Source organism: Oncorhynchus kisutch, linkage group LG5, assembly GCF_002021735.2.
Source record: "Oncorhynchus kisutch isolate 150728-3 linkage group LG5, Okis_V2, whole genome shotgun sequence".
Taxonomy (NCBI): Eukaryota; Metazoa; Chordata; class Actinopteri; order Salmoniformes; family Salmonidae; genus Oncorhynchus; species Oncorhynchus kisutch.
The window spans coordinates 752,979-768,436 of NC_034178.2; the positions used below are offsets into that span (position 1 = coordinate 752,979).

The 15,458-nt window shown below is 53.4% G+C and overlaps 1 protein-coding gene across 1 annotated transcript in view; it reads right to left on the bottom strand.

Annotated features, from left to right (window-relative positions):
- LOC109890336 (BCL-6 corepressor) overlaps positions 1-15,458 on the bottom strand; it is a gene marked incomplete in the record, with an annotated part of 70,781 nt that overhangs the window by 46,332 nt on the left and 8,991 nt on the right. Inside the window, 7 exon segments of the mRNA XM_031823847.1 lie at positions 3,529-3,721; positions 4,358-4,414; positions 9,600-10,991; positions 10,993-11,775; positions 11,777-12,725; positions 12,727-13,322; positions 14,591-14,673. Of these exon segments, the coding sequence (XP_031679707.1) occupies positions 3,529-3,721; positions 4,358-4,414; positions 9,600-10,991; positions 10,993-11,775; positions 11,777-12,725; positions 12,727-13,298 (3,946 nt within the window).

Genomic DNA, 15,458 nt, shown 5'->3' on the forward strand with positions numbered 1-15,458 from the left:
CTCTCTTTCCTTCTGTCCTCTCTCCCCTTCTCTCTGCCCTCTCTCTTTCCCTCTGTCCTCTCTCCCCTTCTCTCTGCCCTCTCTCCCCTTCTCTCTGCCCTCTCCCTTTCCCTCTGTCCTCTCTCGCCTTCTCTCTGCCCTCTCTCTTTCCCTCTGTCCTCTCTCTCCTTCTCTCTGTCCTCTCTCCCCTTCTCTCTGCCCTCTCTCTCCTTCTCTCTGTCCTCTCTCCCCTTCTCTCTGCCCTCTCTTCCCTTCTCTCTGCCCTCTCTTCCCTTCTCTCTAACCCTCTCTCCCCTTCTCTCTGCCCTCTCTCCCCTTCTCTCTGCCCTCTCTCCCCTTCGCTCTGCCCTCTCTCCCCTTCGCTCTGTCCTCTCTCACTTTTCCAGACCTCCCTCCCTCCCTCCTCTGCATGTCCGGGGCTGTAAAAGGCTCCTTGAGAATGTCTCCAGGCTCTAAAGCAGCCGCTTGGATCAAAGGCAGCTGGTGGGGGTGTCTGCTCACCATCGCCCGTTCTTTCTTTTTCCCCTTCTATCTTTCCACTCGCTTTCTCTCTCTCTTTCTCTGGCTGTAGCCCAGACCCTGGCTACATGCTGTGCTGCCTCACAGGGCTGCCCTTGTACTGGCCCTGCTCTGGGACACACACCCATCCCCCCAGGTCCTGTCCTGCCAGCGCCCCAAATATCTCTCCATCTGGCAAACAGCATCATATGACTCACGCCACTCCGCTCGGCACGGCGCGCACCCCATAACAACAGCGTCTGCGCCATGGCAACACGCCACCAAAGGGGGGTTCAACATGGCAACGTGTGCCACTGCGTGCGATGTCCACTGGTTTCCAAAACATCCAGAGAGGAAGTTCACCCATAACAGCTATATGCCCTGCACTATGCCATAACAGCTATATGACCTGCAAAAGAGCAGAAAAGTAAATAAATATAAACAGTATGGGGATGAGATAGGTAAAATTGGGTGGGCTATTTACCGATAGACTATGTACAGCTGCAGCGATCGGTTAGCTGCTCAGATAGCTGATGTTTGAAGTTGGTGAGGGAGATAAAAGTCTCCAACTTCAGCGATTTTTGCAATTCGTTCCAGTCACAGGCAGCAGAGAACTGGAACGAAAGGCGGCCAAATGAGGTGTTGGCTTTAGGGATGATCAGTGAGATACACCTGCTGGAGCGCGTGCTACGGGTGGGTGTTGCGGGTGGTATACGGTGCTTTAGTAACAAAACGGATGGCACTGTGATAAACTGCATCCAGTTTGCTGAGTAGAGTGTTGGAAGCTATTTTGTAGATGACATCGCCGAAGTCGAGGATCGGTAGGATAGTCAGTTTTACAGGGTAAGTTTGGCGGCGTGAGTGAAGGAGGCTTTGTTGCGGAATAGAAAGCCGACTCTAGATTTGATTTTAGATTGGAGATGTTTGATATGAGTCTGGAAGGAGAGTTTACAGTCTAGCCAGACACCTAGGTACTTATAGATGTCCACATATTCTAGGTCGGAACCATCCAGGGTGGTGATGCTAGTCGGGCGTGCGGGTGCTGGCAGCGAACGGTTGAAAAGCATGCATTTGGTTTTACTAGCGTTTAAGAGCAGTTGGAGGCCACGGAAGGAGTGTTGTATGGCATTGAGGCTCGTTTGGAGGTTAGATAGCACAGTGTCCAAGGACGGGCCGGAAGTATACAGAATGGTGTCGTCTGCGTAGAGGTGGATCAGGGAATCGCCCGCAGCAAGAGCAACATCATTGATATATACAGAGAATAGAGTCGCCCGAGAATTGAACCCTGTGGCACCCCCATAGAGACTGCCAGAGGACCGGACAGCATGCCCTCCGACATAGTGCAGGTCATATAGCTGTTATGGCATAGTGCACGTCATATAGCTGTTATGGCATAGTGCAGGGAATATAGCTGTTATGGCATAGTGCAGGTCATATAGCTGTTATGGCATAGTGCAGGTATGCATAACAACTATGCCATAACAGCTATATGACCTGCACTATGTCATAACAGCTATATGACCTGCACTATGCCATAACAGCTATATGACCTGCACTATGCCATAACAGCTATATGACCTGCACTATGCCATAACAGCTATATGACCTGCACTATGCCATAACAGCTATATGACCTGCACTATGTCATAACAGCTATATGACCTGCACTATGCCATAACAGCTATATGCCCTGCACTATGCCATAACAGCTATATGACCTGCACTATGCCATAACAGCTATATGACCTGCACTATGCCATAACAGCTATATGACATAACAGCTATATGACCTGCACTATGCCATAACAGCTATATGACATAACAGCTATATGACCTGCACTATGCCATAACAGCTATATGACCTACACTATGCCATAACAGCTATATGCCCTGCACTATGCCATAACAGCTATATGCCCTGCACTATGCCATAACAGCTATATGCCCTGCACTATGCCATAACAGCTATATGCCCTGCACTATGCCATAACAGCTATATGCCCTGCACTATGCCATAACAGCTATATGACCTGCACTATGCCATAACAGCTATATGACCTGCACTATGCCATAACAGCCATATGACCTGCACTATGCCATAACAGCTATATGTCCTGCACTATGCCATAACAGCTATATGTCCTACACTATGCCATAACAGCTATATGACCTGCACTATGCCATAACAGCTATATGTCCTGCACTATGCCATAACAGCTATATGCCCTGCACTATGCCATAACAGCTATATGCCCTGCACTATGCCATAACAGCTATATGACCTGCACTATGCCATAACAGCTATATGCCCTGCACTATGCCATAACAGCTATATGACCTGCACTATGCCATAACAGCTATATGACCTGCACTATGCCATAACAGCTATATGACCTGCACTATGCCATAACAGCTATATGACCTGCACTATGCCATAACAGCTATATGACCTGCACTATGCCATAACAGCTATATGACCTGGACTATGCCATAACAGCTATATGACCTGCACTATGCCATAACAGCTATATGACCTGCACTATGCCATAACAGCTATATGCCCTGCACTATGCCATAACAGCTATATGACCTGCACTATGCCATAACAGCTATATGCCCTGCAATATTCCGTAAGAGCTATAACACACAGCGTGTTGAAATATCTTCCCCTAATATAGACTCCAAATTCCTCTCCCACGCATTCTAATGATGTGGCTTCATATGCAAAGCAGCTCCTGTTATGGAGGAAGGACAGGGAAGGGTTAAATATGAAGGCTGTTTTGTTACAATAGAGAGAGAGAAACCCCTCCGTCAGCCCTCATGAGGAAGGGAGAGAGAGGGGGAGGCTAGGCAGGTCGGGCGGATGTGTTTACCTCCCCGTATCCGCTGGTTACGAGCTGCTGCACCGTGTTACAGCTCTGGGGCTGTCCCTGGGCAGGGAGGAAGTACGCAGCAGCTCTTTGAGGTAGGTAGGAGTGTGTGTGTGTGTGTGTGTGTGTGTGTGTGTGGAGTACTCTGGGTTCCTCTTACCGTCCTTCTCAGCCTCGTCTGTGAGGGCTGAGGCCCCTGGCCCCATTCTGGCTGGGCCTTGGCAGCGCGCCCTGTCCTCTCCTCCATCTCCATCCCCCTCTCTCCGCTCACGCTGGCTGTCTGCCAAGTCCACCGCCGCCCCTCCTCCCTCCTTCTCCTTCAGTTCCAGCTCAGAGAAGCGCAGCATAGCACGCTACAGACACACACACACACACACACAGTCATGAGACCGACCCTGCGCTGCTCTCTTTTTCTTTTTCTCTCTCTCTCTCTCTCTCTCTCTCTCTCTCCGCACGAGGCCTCTTTCCCTGCTCCTCTACTAAGGGTCTGCGTCCCCAAAGGCCAAAGTGACTTCCTTCCTCCTTCCCTTATTTCCTCCCTTTAGTTATGGTCTCCTTTCCGTCATCTGCACTGACGTGGATGCAAGAGCTGACAGGGTGAACGCCAGCCTCTGGAGAGCTGTTATGTAGCCTAACCTTCACCTGTCAACTTGTTGTGAGATCAGATTAGTGCAGATTGAGGAAGGAGAGGGGACAAGGAAAGGAAGCCATTTTAGACTCTCTGTTGACTCTCTCTGTAGCCGTTCATGCTTTACAGTGAGGTCACCTCAACAACAGCTAACAATATTGACATCAATAAAACAGTTTTGGTCTGGTAACAGAACTCCATGCCCCTTGTCCACTTTTACTCCTGACTGGCTGTCTAACAGAAACACACAAAAACAACGACAGAAAAGCCTGATTCTTTTACTACGCTCCTGAAACCGCAAAAACCAAAATGAAAATAATATTTTGTCAAATTTTGGAATAAGAAGTGTAAATGAACTGACCTCACAGTAAGCAGCAGGTTGACTTAATTTACTGTCCTCTTGTGTTAAGCCTTCCATCTAAGTAATTGAATTAAACGGGTGCTCAATATTTTTGGCCAGTCATTTCAGTCATACAACTGTCATTTCAGTGATATAGAAAACTGACATTCATTAATATTAAAACCCATCCTATTAACATCACACAGTTATGCATATGAATTGATTTAATAAACAAGTCAGAGTAGCAAGGTAAACAGAGGTGTGAATTAAGCAATAAGGCCCACGCCGATGTGGTATATGGTCAATATACCACAGCTAAGGGCTGTTCTTATGCACGACGCAACGTGGTATATTGGCCATAAACCACAAACCCCCGAGGTGCCTAATTGCTATTATAAATTGGTTACCAATGTAATTAGAGCAGTAAAAATACATGTTTTGCCATACCCATGGTATATGGCTGTCAGCCAATCAGCATTCAGGGCTCAAACCACCCAATTTATAATAGCCTATAGATCAAATTCAATACAACAGGGTTTCTGACAGCCAAATGCCAATCTAGAAAGACATGAACACTGGAGCACACAATCTTGGGCGTCATAGAAACCTCCCTGTTGGGCTCCCATATACAAAACATTAATTCAGTGATAAATCAATGACCAGGCAGCAGAGGCTGAGGCTGGGAAATAGGGCTGGGGTTGGGGAATGAGGCTGCGGAATAGGGCTGGGAATAAGGCTGGGGTTGGGGAATGAGACTGGGGAATAGGGCTGGGAATAAGGCTGGGGTTGGGGAATGAGGCTGGGGAATAGGGCTGGGAATAAGGCTGGGGTTGGGGAATGAGGCTGGGGAATAGGGCTGGGAATAAGGCTGGGGTTGGGGAATGAGGCTGGGGAATAAGACTGGGGTTGGGGAATGAGGCTGGGGAATAGGGCTGGGAATAAGGCTGGGGTTGGGGAATGAGGCTGGGGAATAAGACTGGGGTTGGGGAATGAGGCTGGGGAATAAGACTGGGGTTGGGGAATGAGGCTGGGGAATAAGACTGGGGTTGGGGAATGAGGCTGGGGAATAAGAATGGGGTTGGGAATGAGAATGGGGAATAAGACTGGGGTTGGGGAATGAGGCTGGGGAATAAGCCTGGGGTTGGGGAATGAGCCTGGGGAATAAGACTGGGGTTGGGGAATGAGGCTGGGGAATAAGACTGGGGTTGGGGAATGAGGCTGGGGAATAAGACTGGGGTTGGGGAATGAGGCTGGGGAATAAGACTGGGGTTGGGGAATGAGGCTGGGGAATAAGGCTGGGGTTGGGGAATGAGGCTGGGGAATAAGACTGGGGTTGGGGAATGAGGCTGGGGAATAAGACCGGGGTTGGGGAATGAGGCTGGGGAATAAGGCTGGGGTTGGGGAATGAGGCTGGGGAATAAGACTGGGGTTGGGGAATGAGGCTGGGGAATAAGGCTGGGGTTGGGGAATGAGGCTGGGGAATAAGCCTGGGGTTGGGGAATGAGGCTGGGGAATAAGCCTGGGGTTGGGGAATGAGGCTGAGGAATAAGGCTGGGGTTGGGGAATGAGGCTGGGGAATAAGCCTGGGGTTGGGGAATGAGGCTGGGGAATAAGCCTGGGGTTGGGGAATGAGGCTGGGGAATAAGACTGTGGTTGGGGTATGAGGCTGGGGAATGAGAATGGGGTTGGGGAATGAGGCTGGGGAATAAGACTGTGGTTGGGGAATGAGGCTGGGGTTGGGGAATAAAAGCTGGGGAATAGGGCTGGGGTTGGGGAATGAGGCTGGGGAATGAGGTTGGGGAATGAGCCTGGGGAATAAGACTGGGGTTGGGGAATGAGGCTGGGGAATAAGACTGGGGTTGGGGAATGAGGCTGGGGAATAAGACTGGGGTTGGGGAATGAGGCTGGGGAATAAGACTGGGGTTGGGGAATGAGGCTGGGGAATAAGGCTGGGGTTGGGGAATGAGGCTGGGGAATAAGACTGGGGTTGGGGAATGAGGCTGGGCAATAAGACCGGGGTTGGGGAATGAGGCTGGGGAATAAGGCTGGGGTTGGGGAATGAGGCTGGGGAATAAGACTGGGGTTGGGGAATGAGGCTGGGGAATAAGGCTGGGGTTGGGGAATGAGGCTGGGGAATAAGCCTGGGGTTGGGGAATGAGGCTGGGGCATAAGGCTGGGGTTGGGGAATGAGGCTGGGGAATAAGGCTGGGGTTGGGGAATGAGGCTGGGGAATAAGCCTGGGGTTGGGGAATGAGGCTGGGGAATAAGACTGTGGTTGGGGAATGAGGCTGGGGTTGGGGAATAAAGGCTGGGGAATAAGACTGTGGTTGGGGAATGAGGCTGGGGTTGGGGAATAAAGGCTGGGGAATAGGGCTGGGGTTGGGGAATGAGGCTGGGGAATGAGGTTGGGGCATAAGGCTGGGGAATAGGGCTGGGGTTGGGGAATGAGGCTGGGGCATAAGGCTGGGGAATAGGGCTGGGGTTGGGGAATAGGGCTGTGGGGAATGAGGCTGGGGAATGAGGCTGGGGCATACGGCTGGGGAATAGGGCTGGGGTTGGGGAATGAGGCTGGGGCATAAGGCTGGGGTTGGGGAATGAGGCTGTGGCATAAGGCTGGGGTTGGGGAATGAGGCTGGGGCATAAGGCTGGGGTTGGGGAATGAGGCTGGGGCATAAGGCTGGGGCTGGGGAATGAGGCTGGGAAATAAGCCTGGGGTTGGGGAATGAGGCTGGGGAATAAGACTGTGGTTGGGGAATGAGGCTGGGGTTGGGGAATAAAGGCTGGGGAATAGGGCTGGGGTTGGGGAATGAGGCTGGGGCATAAGGCTGGGGAATAGGGCTGGGGTTGGGGAATGAGGCTGGGGCATAAGGCTGGGAATAGGGCTGGGGTTGGGGAATAAAGGCTGGGGAATAGGGCTGGGGTTGGGGAATGAGGCTGGGGAATGAGGCTGGGGCATAAGGCTGGGGAATAGGGCTGGGGTTGGGGAATGAGACTGGGGAATAGGGCTGGGGTTGGGGAATAGGGCTGGGGTTGGGGAATGAGGCTGGGGAATGAGGCTGGGGCATAAGGCTGGGGAATAGGGCTGGGGTTGGGGAATGAGGCTGGGGCATAAGGCTGGGGTTGGGGAATGAGGCTGGGGAATAAGCCTGGGGTTGGGGAATGAGGCTGGGGAATAAGACTGTGGTTGGGGAATGAGGCTGGGGTTGGGGAATAAAGGCTGGGGAATAGGGCTGGGGTTGGGGAATGAGGCTGGGGAATGAGGTTGGGGCATAAGGCTGGGGAATAGGGCTGGGGTTGGGGAATGAGGCTGGGGCATAAGGCTGGGGAATAGGGCTGGGGTTGGGGAATAGGGCTGGGGTTGGGGAATGAGGCTGGGGCATAAGGCTGGGGAATAGGGCTGGGGTTGGGGAATGAGGCTGGGGCATAAGGCTGGGGTTGGGGAATGAGGCTGTGGCATAAGGCTGGGGTTGGGGAATGAGGCTGGGGCATAAGGCTGGGGTTGGGGAATGAGGCTGGGGCATAAGGCTGGGGCTGGGGAATGAGGCTGGGGAATAAGCCTGGGGTTGGGGAATGAGGCTGGGGAATAAGCCTGGGGTTGGGGAATGAGACTGGGAAATAAGCCTGGGGTTGGGGAATGAGGCTGGGGAATAAGACTGTGGTTGGGGAATGAGACTGGGGTTGGGGAATAAAGGCTGGGGAATAGGGCTGGGGTTGGGGAATGAGGCTGGGGCATAAGGCTGGGGAATAGGGCTGGGGTTGGGGAATGAGGCTGGGGCATAAGGCTGGGAATAGGGCTGGGGTTGGGGAATAAAGGCTGGGGAATAGGGCTGGGGTTGGGGAATGAGGCTGGGGAATGAGGCTGGGGCATAAGGCTGGGGAATAGGGCTGGGGTTGGGGAATGAGGCTGGGGAATAGGGCTGGGGTTGGGGAATAGGGCTGGGGTTGGGGAATGAGGCTGGGGAATGAGGCTGGGGCATACGGCTGGGGAATAGGGCTGGGGTTGGGGAATGAGGCTGGGGCATAAGGCTGGGGTTGGGGAATGAGGCTGGGGCATAAGGCTGGGGTTGGGGAATGAGGCTGGGGCATAAGGCTGGGGTTGGGGAATGAGGCTGGGGCATAAGGCTGGGGCTGGGGAATGAGTCTGGGGAATGAGGCTGGGGCATGAGGCTGGGGCATGAGACTGGGGAATATGGCTGGGGTTGGGGAAGGAGAGGGGGGAATGAGGCTGGGGAATGAGGCTGGGGCATGAGGTTGGGGAATGAGAGGGGGGAATAGGGCTGGGGTTGGGGCGAGAGCCGCTCTAGTTGCAGGGCTGTGTTGAGTCGGTTTAGCGGAGGTTGGGCTGCTAGCGGGCGCTAATCTCCACCGTTGGAGAAGGACTGGGAATTGGCCAGGATTCCACTAGAGCAGAGCTGATAGAGCCAGGCTGTCTCTGCACCCCAGCGCTCAGCCAACAGACCTAGGGGGGGGAGCGGGAGGGGAGGTTAACAGAGTATAATTTGAGGACAGAGGAGCCTTTTGGGGACTGGGAGAAGGGAGGGGGCTGGCTGCTCTACCTCTATCCCTCCCCTCCTTCACCAACATCTATCCCCCCATCCCCAGGCCTCACCTGCAGGTTAACAATAGCCCGGGGCTGTAAGAGCCTGACAGGCCGCCATGGCACACACACACATACACACATACACAGCCAGCAGCTTAGCTTCTGCCTGGCTGAGCAGCACGGGAACACACACACACACACAGCGTGTTGTGTTCACTCGCTCTCTCTGTGAACTAAAACACCACCGCAGTGGAGGGCAGCTCCACGGGCTCATAGCGTGGGCGGGGGTGAGGAGGCGGGAGGATTGCCGGAAGGGAGGGCGGGAGACAGAGGGGAGGCAAGGCAACGGCCAACAGTAATTATACTGGAGCTTGTGGAGACGGGGCTTGGCAGGGCAGGGGGGCTGATACAGAGCAGAGAGCTTCGTACTTCCAACTCCACTGCTCTCTATAGACCACCATGTCCTTTAGATCTGCCCAGTGAAACCTGACTGGCTGAAATCTTAGAAAGACCCATCCTATCAGTCTTCCTTCCTTATGGTCCAAACTGCTAAAACACCGGATGAAAGTCATCATCAAATCCCAAATCTTGATTTTCAATCAGGTGTGTTTTTCCTGGGTTGGAACAAAAGCCAACACATACTGCTTCGCTGTAGGAACCAGGAAAGGAGATGATTTTAAAAACTTTAAAAGGGTTAGGTATGTATGTGTTCTGGGAGATTACCTGCAGTGCCCGCTGCTCTCTGCTCAGCTTGCTGGAGTCGGCGTACAGCTCGGTGGTGACACACTTGATGCGGTCACCAACGTAGCCAGAGGAGTTAGCGATGCGCTTGGCCAGGCTGGACCTCCTGGCCCTGGGGCAGCCTTGGTCATCGTACTCCTCACCCTCATGGGACTCTGTGTCCGTGTGCATGTCCTTGTCCAGGTCCGAGTAGTGGTCCATGGTCCTTTCATTCCTAAACCCAGATTCGTTCAAGGTGCGTTCCCTAGGAGAGTGGTCTGCGGAGGTGCGGTCCTCGCAAGAGCGGACCCTACATGTAAGATCCACACGTGTACGGTCCCAAGAGCTGCGGTCCTTAAAAGTACAGTCCTCATGTGTATGGTCCCAGAAACTGCGGTCCCCAGAACTACGGTCCACAGAGGTGGGGTCCTCAAAAGTACAGTCCCTGCTCTTAAGGCCCTCTAAAGATTGGTCTCTACGGTTCCAAGAGGTGCGGTCTCCAGAAGTCCTTGCGCAGCGAAGGGTCTGCTCCTCTGGCAGGTCAGAGATGGGGCTGCTTTCTGCAGGGCTGGGGCTGTCCTCCTCATGTCTGGGGAAAGGGCAGGGGGAGAGGGAGGGGGGCTCAGGACGGAGGGAGGAAGGGTGGAAGCCCAGCCACAGCTGGCTGCGTTGCTGCTGCTCTGCCTGCCTGTGGGCCTGGCCTGGCCTGAGTTCAACAGCCTGGCCGGTACGGAGCATGTGCTGGAGCTCTGCCTCTCTTCCCTCGTTTCTCCCGATACTCCCACTACCCACAGGTTTGGAAGGGTCTCCTCTCTTAGCGCATGGAGAGACAGCTTTGGTCAGGGGAGAGTCGCTGTCCCCATCGTCTTGGATTAAGTCGATACAGACTATCTCCTCTCTAGCTCCCGCCAGGGGCTTGTGGTTGAGGCTCTTTGAGCCCAGGCCTGTGGACCTGTCGGTCTCTCTGTCCCCCCTGCGGGTGTGTTTAGTGTCTGGGGCCTGGGTCTTGTAGGCCGGGGCAGAGTCCTCGTGGTGCTGCCAAATCTTCTCCTTGGGCCTGGACCGGGGCTCCTGCAGGCGCTCGCTGGTCTTGAGGTCCAGGCCTGTGTGGGGCGAGGACATGAGGGGGTGGACCATCTCCTGGGAGTCATGGAAGGTCAGGTAGTCTCCGTGGCTGGGGGGGATGCCGTACGGGAGGCCGTGTTTGGGGGGCAGGCGGGGTGGGTACAGGCTGCTGCTGCCCAGCAGAACAGGGTGGGGGTACACTGGGCCTTTGCCTGGCATGGGCATGTGGGGCAGGGACATGCTCTCCTGGACCGAGTAGGGCAGGTATCTGTTAGCGTAGGCTAGGCTAGGGGGCAGATATCCGTCACTCTGGGGCAGGTAGAGTTGGCTAGGGGGGTGGCCGGACGGATGGCTGTTGTCGGACGGATGGCTGTTGTCTAAGTGGGGGCGGCTGCTGGGGTTTGAAGAGCATCTCCAGAGCCTCTGGTTTCTTGAGGGGTTTCAATGGCTTCCCAGAAGAGGGATGGCTGCCCACTCTGTTGGAAGAAGGGGCTGTCTCAGAGTAGTTGGGGGAGGATCTTGGCCAATCACCGTTGACCTTGGGAGAGGCGGAGGCAGAGGACGGTCGGCTCCCAGAAGGGGCTACCACAGCTGGGGCATGGCTTGGGGCGACAGCCCCATCGACCTCACCTATCCTGGGAGAGGAAGAGCTTCGCTGCTGCGTTGAAGACAAGTTCTCCAGGTTTTTATGTTTGATGACGGAGGGGTCTTTGTTGTGGTTGGCGTCTGAGCTGGAGCTGTCGTGGACCGGGGTCGAGCTGGGCACCACCCAGGAGGAGCGTAAAGTGCTAATGATCTCAGGCCTCTCAGAGGTTTTGGAGGAAGCCCGTGACGGGGAGAGGGTCTCTTTGAGGAGCTCCCGGCTGGGGGGTAAGCCGTATCGAGCCGCGGGCGAGTAGCCCAGCTTAGCCAAGGCCTCTAGTTTTGGGGGGAATCCGTTGGGGGAGCCTTCCAACTCCAGGATTTTGGCTGACAGATCCAGAGGCTTGTCCGCAGGGTCTTTGGCAGGAGCCTGTAGTACTGCTGGTCTATCAGAGGACAAAGTCTTTAAAAGGGGACTGGCTCCGCTTCCTTTCCCCATTCCTCTCCACATTCCTGTGCTCTGAGCTGCTGCCCTGCTCTTTGGCTTTGTGGGTGCTGCTGCCGGACCGCACCGGGGAGCGGTGCTCAGAGGCCATGCTGCTCATGTAGAAAGGATGGGACACCGACAGGGAGGAAGAGGTGGTGGTGGTGGAGGAGCAGGGAGGGCTTCTGAACAGTGACTTCTGGATGTCCAAAGTGCTGTTGTCTATGAGAGGAGAGGGGGGAGGGACTGAGGTCTGGGGAGGGTGGGGGGCTGTGCGGGGGGACTGCATTATAAGTGCTTGGGTGGAGTCCACTGGTAGGCTGCTGCTAATGCCAGTCCCAGCACTACTACTGGTAATACTGCTACTGTTGTGAATGTTGCTGCTGCCAGAGCTCTTACTAGAGGAAGTCCGGCTGAGCTTACTACTGCTGCTGTTGTTGTGCTGCCTGTCACTATGGGGCTGGGGTTGGGACTGGGGCTGCCTGTCTCTACTGTGTGATTGGTGATGGGGTTGGGACTGGGACTGCCTGTCACTATGGGACTGGGGTTGGGACTGGGTCTGCCTGTCACTATGTGACTGGTGATGGGGTTGGGACTGGGTCTGCCTGTCACTATGTGACTGGTGATGGGGTTGGGACTGGGGCTGCCTGTCACTATGTGACTGGTGATGGTGGGGTTGGGACTGGTGCTGCCTGTCACTATGTGACTGGTGATGGGGTTGGGACTGGGGCTGGGGCTGCCTGTCACTATGTGACTGGTGATGGGACTGGGGCTGCCTGTCACTATGTGACTGGTGATGGGGTTGGGACTGGGGCTGCCTGTCACTATGTGACTGGTGATGGGGTTGGGACTGCTGGTGGGCCTGGTGCTGCTGGTGAAGCTGGGACCCATAGGGGGAGGCCTCATGGTGAATCCGGGGCCCCAGACCCTGCATCGGTGAGAGGGTGTTGGGGACCACCGTGGCCATGGGGATCCTCATAGGAGGGGCCAGGGGGGAGGAGATGGGGGCCGGGGGGGTATGGGGGCATGTAGAAGAGGCGCTCTGCCCCAGCAGCGCTACCCCCCGCCCCTCCACACAGGGACTGATAGGCCAGGTGCTGGGGCAGGTAGGGTGAGGGCTGGGACAGGAACGAGGCCTTGTACATGTTGAGGGCTGCGTATTTGGAGGAGTCCAGGAAGGGGTACAGTCCGGGGTCCGCGTACGGGTTTACTGCCCAGGGAAGTCGCAGGAAGCCGTTGTTTCCGTTGAGGCCCAGCTCAGAGGGTTTATCTCCAGGCCCCACACGCCGCTCCATTCCCAGGCCCTCCCCTCCTCCACCAGGCCTCTGCAACCCAGGGGGAGAGCTCTTATACAGACCAACATAACCGTTACCAGGCTTCCTGCCGTCCAAGGTCAACCCTTCGGGTTTGTAGACTAGGTCGTAGCCCAGGGGCAAGGAGGAGACCCCCTCCCTGGATTTTTCGGAGGCAGACAAGGTGCGGATGCCCGGGTAGACCATCCCTCCGTGGACGCGGAGGCTCTCCCTCATCAGGCTGCTACGGTCCATGCCCAGGGCAGCTAGCGGATTCATTCTGCAAGCAGCACTCGCATCCACCTGCAACAAGACAACACACCACGCCAAAGAGAGGGATGAGAGACTGAGCCTTATAGCACTAAAGGGATGATATTCTCATTTATACACGTTTATGGTTTCTCAGCATACTGTGTATGGAGTCCTACTAGACAAGCTCTTGTGATATTACATTAGAGAATATTAAAGTGAATTAACTCACTTTTGGAAATATAATAAGTTGAATTTCCCCTCAATAAAAATAGATCCACTATCAACTTTTAAAGCTGTAGTAAGATCCTCTTAAACAGTTAACACAATCAAGAGACCACTATCCGTAGACGTGGGTATATTTTGTAGAATTTCCATTAGAGGCACATTAGTAATACATCTCCATTAATCAAGCACGGGGGGATTCATTTAACAGAGAGCTCCATTTTAAAATGCCCTGTCTCCATACTGTAACCACAACACTTAAGAACACGTCTCCGGACCCACTCTACAAGGGAAAGTCAAGGTCATTGGAGAGACGCCACACAAGCAGCAGAATATGGAGCCTTGCTTTGCAAATGGCACCTTATTCCATATTTAGAGCACTACTCTGGTCAAAAGTAGTGCACTATATAGGGAATAGGGTGCCATTTAGATTGAATCCTTGCTCTATCTGGCTCTTGTAAGAGGGAAGCGCTAGCTGCAGCTGATTCCTAACAGGGGAAGAGAAGCCTTTGAGGCAGCCAGGAAAACTACATGTATCAGTCTGATCCATCATCACTAGCAGGGGGATTCATGTCTACCTGGATTGCTGATGTACCGCTACAGTAGACCAGCCCTCTGTTCTACTCCCACAGACCAAACCATAACTGGGTTCAAACAGTATTGGTTTTTATTCAAATACTTCAGCTGCACTTGATTGAGCCTGCCTGGCGCAATGGCACCAATGAAATTGTCCCAAAAGTGCACATTTTCACCCAACTCGTACTGCAAGGCAGGCTCAATCAAACACTCAAAGTATTTGAGAGATAGCAAAATACTATTTGGACAGAGCGAGTCCATGACAGAGTAGAGTACTGATGCCAGGAAGTGGATTAATTGGGTTTCCTGCCTGCGCACGGTACGATACGGGGGCGGCTGTTTGATTCATCTCCTATTGGATCAACTGCAGGACCCATTTAGAAATGATAGCAGGCAGCCCAGTGGAGGAGTAGCTACACCACAGTAATCCTACATCCAAATGAAAACCAAAGCCCTTGTGGAGGGCTCTTCCAGGTCTGCCATACACTACATTACAGAGAGGGCTTCATATCGTAGCTTACCATGCTTTGTGTGATGTGGTGGTTCCTGGATGGTTAGATCCACATGGGTAGTCTGCCTCCCACCATCCCTCACTGGTACAATCCTGTCAAGACAAAGACAGAACGAATGTGTGTTACCATCAATCAATCAATCAAATTTATAAAGCCCTTTTTACAACAGCAAAAGTCACAAAATGCTTATACAGAAACCCAGCCTAAAACCCCAAAGAGCAAGCAATGCAGAAAAGCAGTGGCTAGGAAAAAAGTGCTTAGAAAGGCAGGAACCTAGAGAGCGCGCGACAAAGAGCGCAAGACTGAGTCAAAACAGCAGGTGACAAGGTAGCACGTCGGGTGAACTGGTCAGGGTTCCTCTTAGAAAGAAAATATACAACTATCGGAACTAAGACTACAAATAATTGATGTTGACACAAGATGGAGAGTTGGAGCATAACTAACTAAATGATGTTGGTAAGTGTATTGTTAAGAAAATAAAATCTTTGAAAAAAAAAAAGAAACCCATCCTAAAACCCAGAAGACCAAGCAATACAGAACAACAGTGGCTAGGAAAAACTCACTAGAAAGACAGGAACCTAGGAAGAAACCGAGAGAGAGAGAGGAAGAAACCGAGAGAGAGGTAGAAACCGAGAGAGGTAGAAACAGAGAGAGAGAGAGGAAAAAACTGAGAGAGAGAGAGAGAGAGAGAGAGAGAGAGGAAGAAACAGAGAGAGAGAGAGAGAGAGAGAGAAGAAACAGAGAGAGAGAGAGAGAGAGAGAGAGAAAGAAACTGAGAGAGAGAGAGAGAGAGAGAGAGAGAGAGAGAGAGAGAGAGAGAGAGAGAGAGAGAGAAAGAAACTGAGAGAGAGAGAGAGAGAGAGAGAGAGAGAGAGAA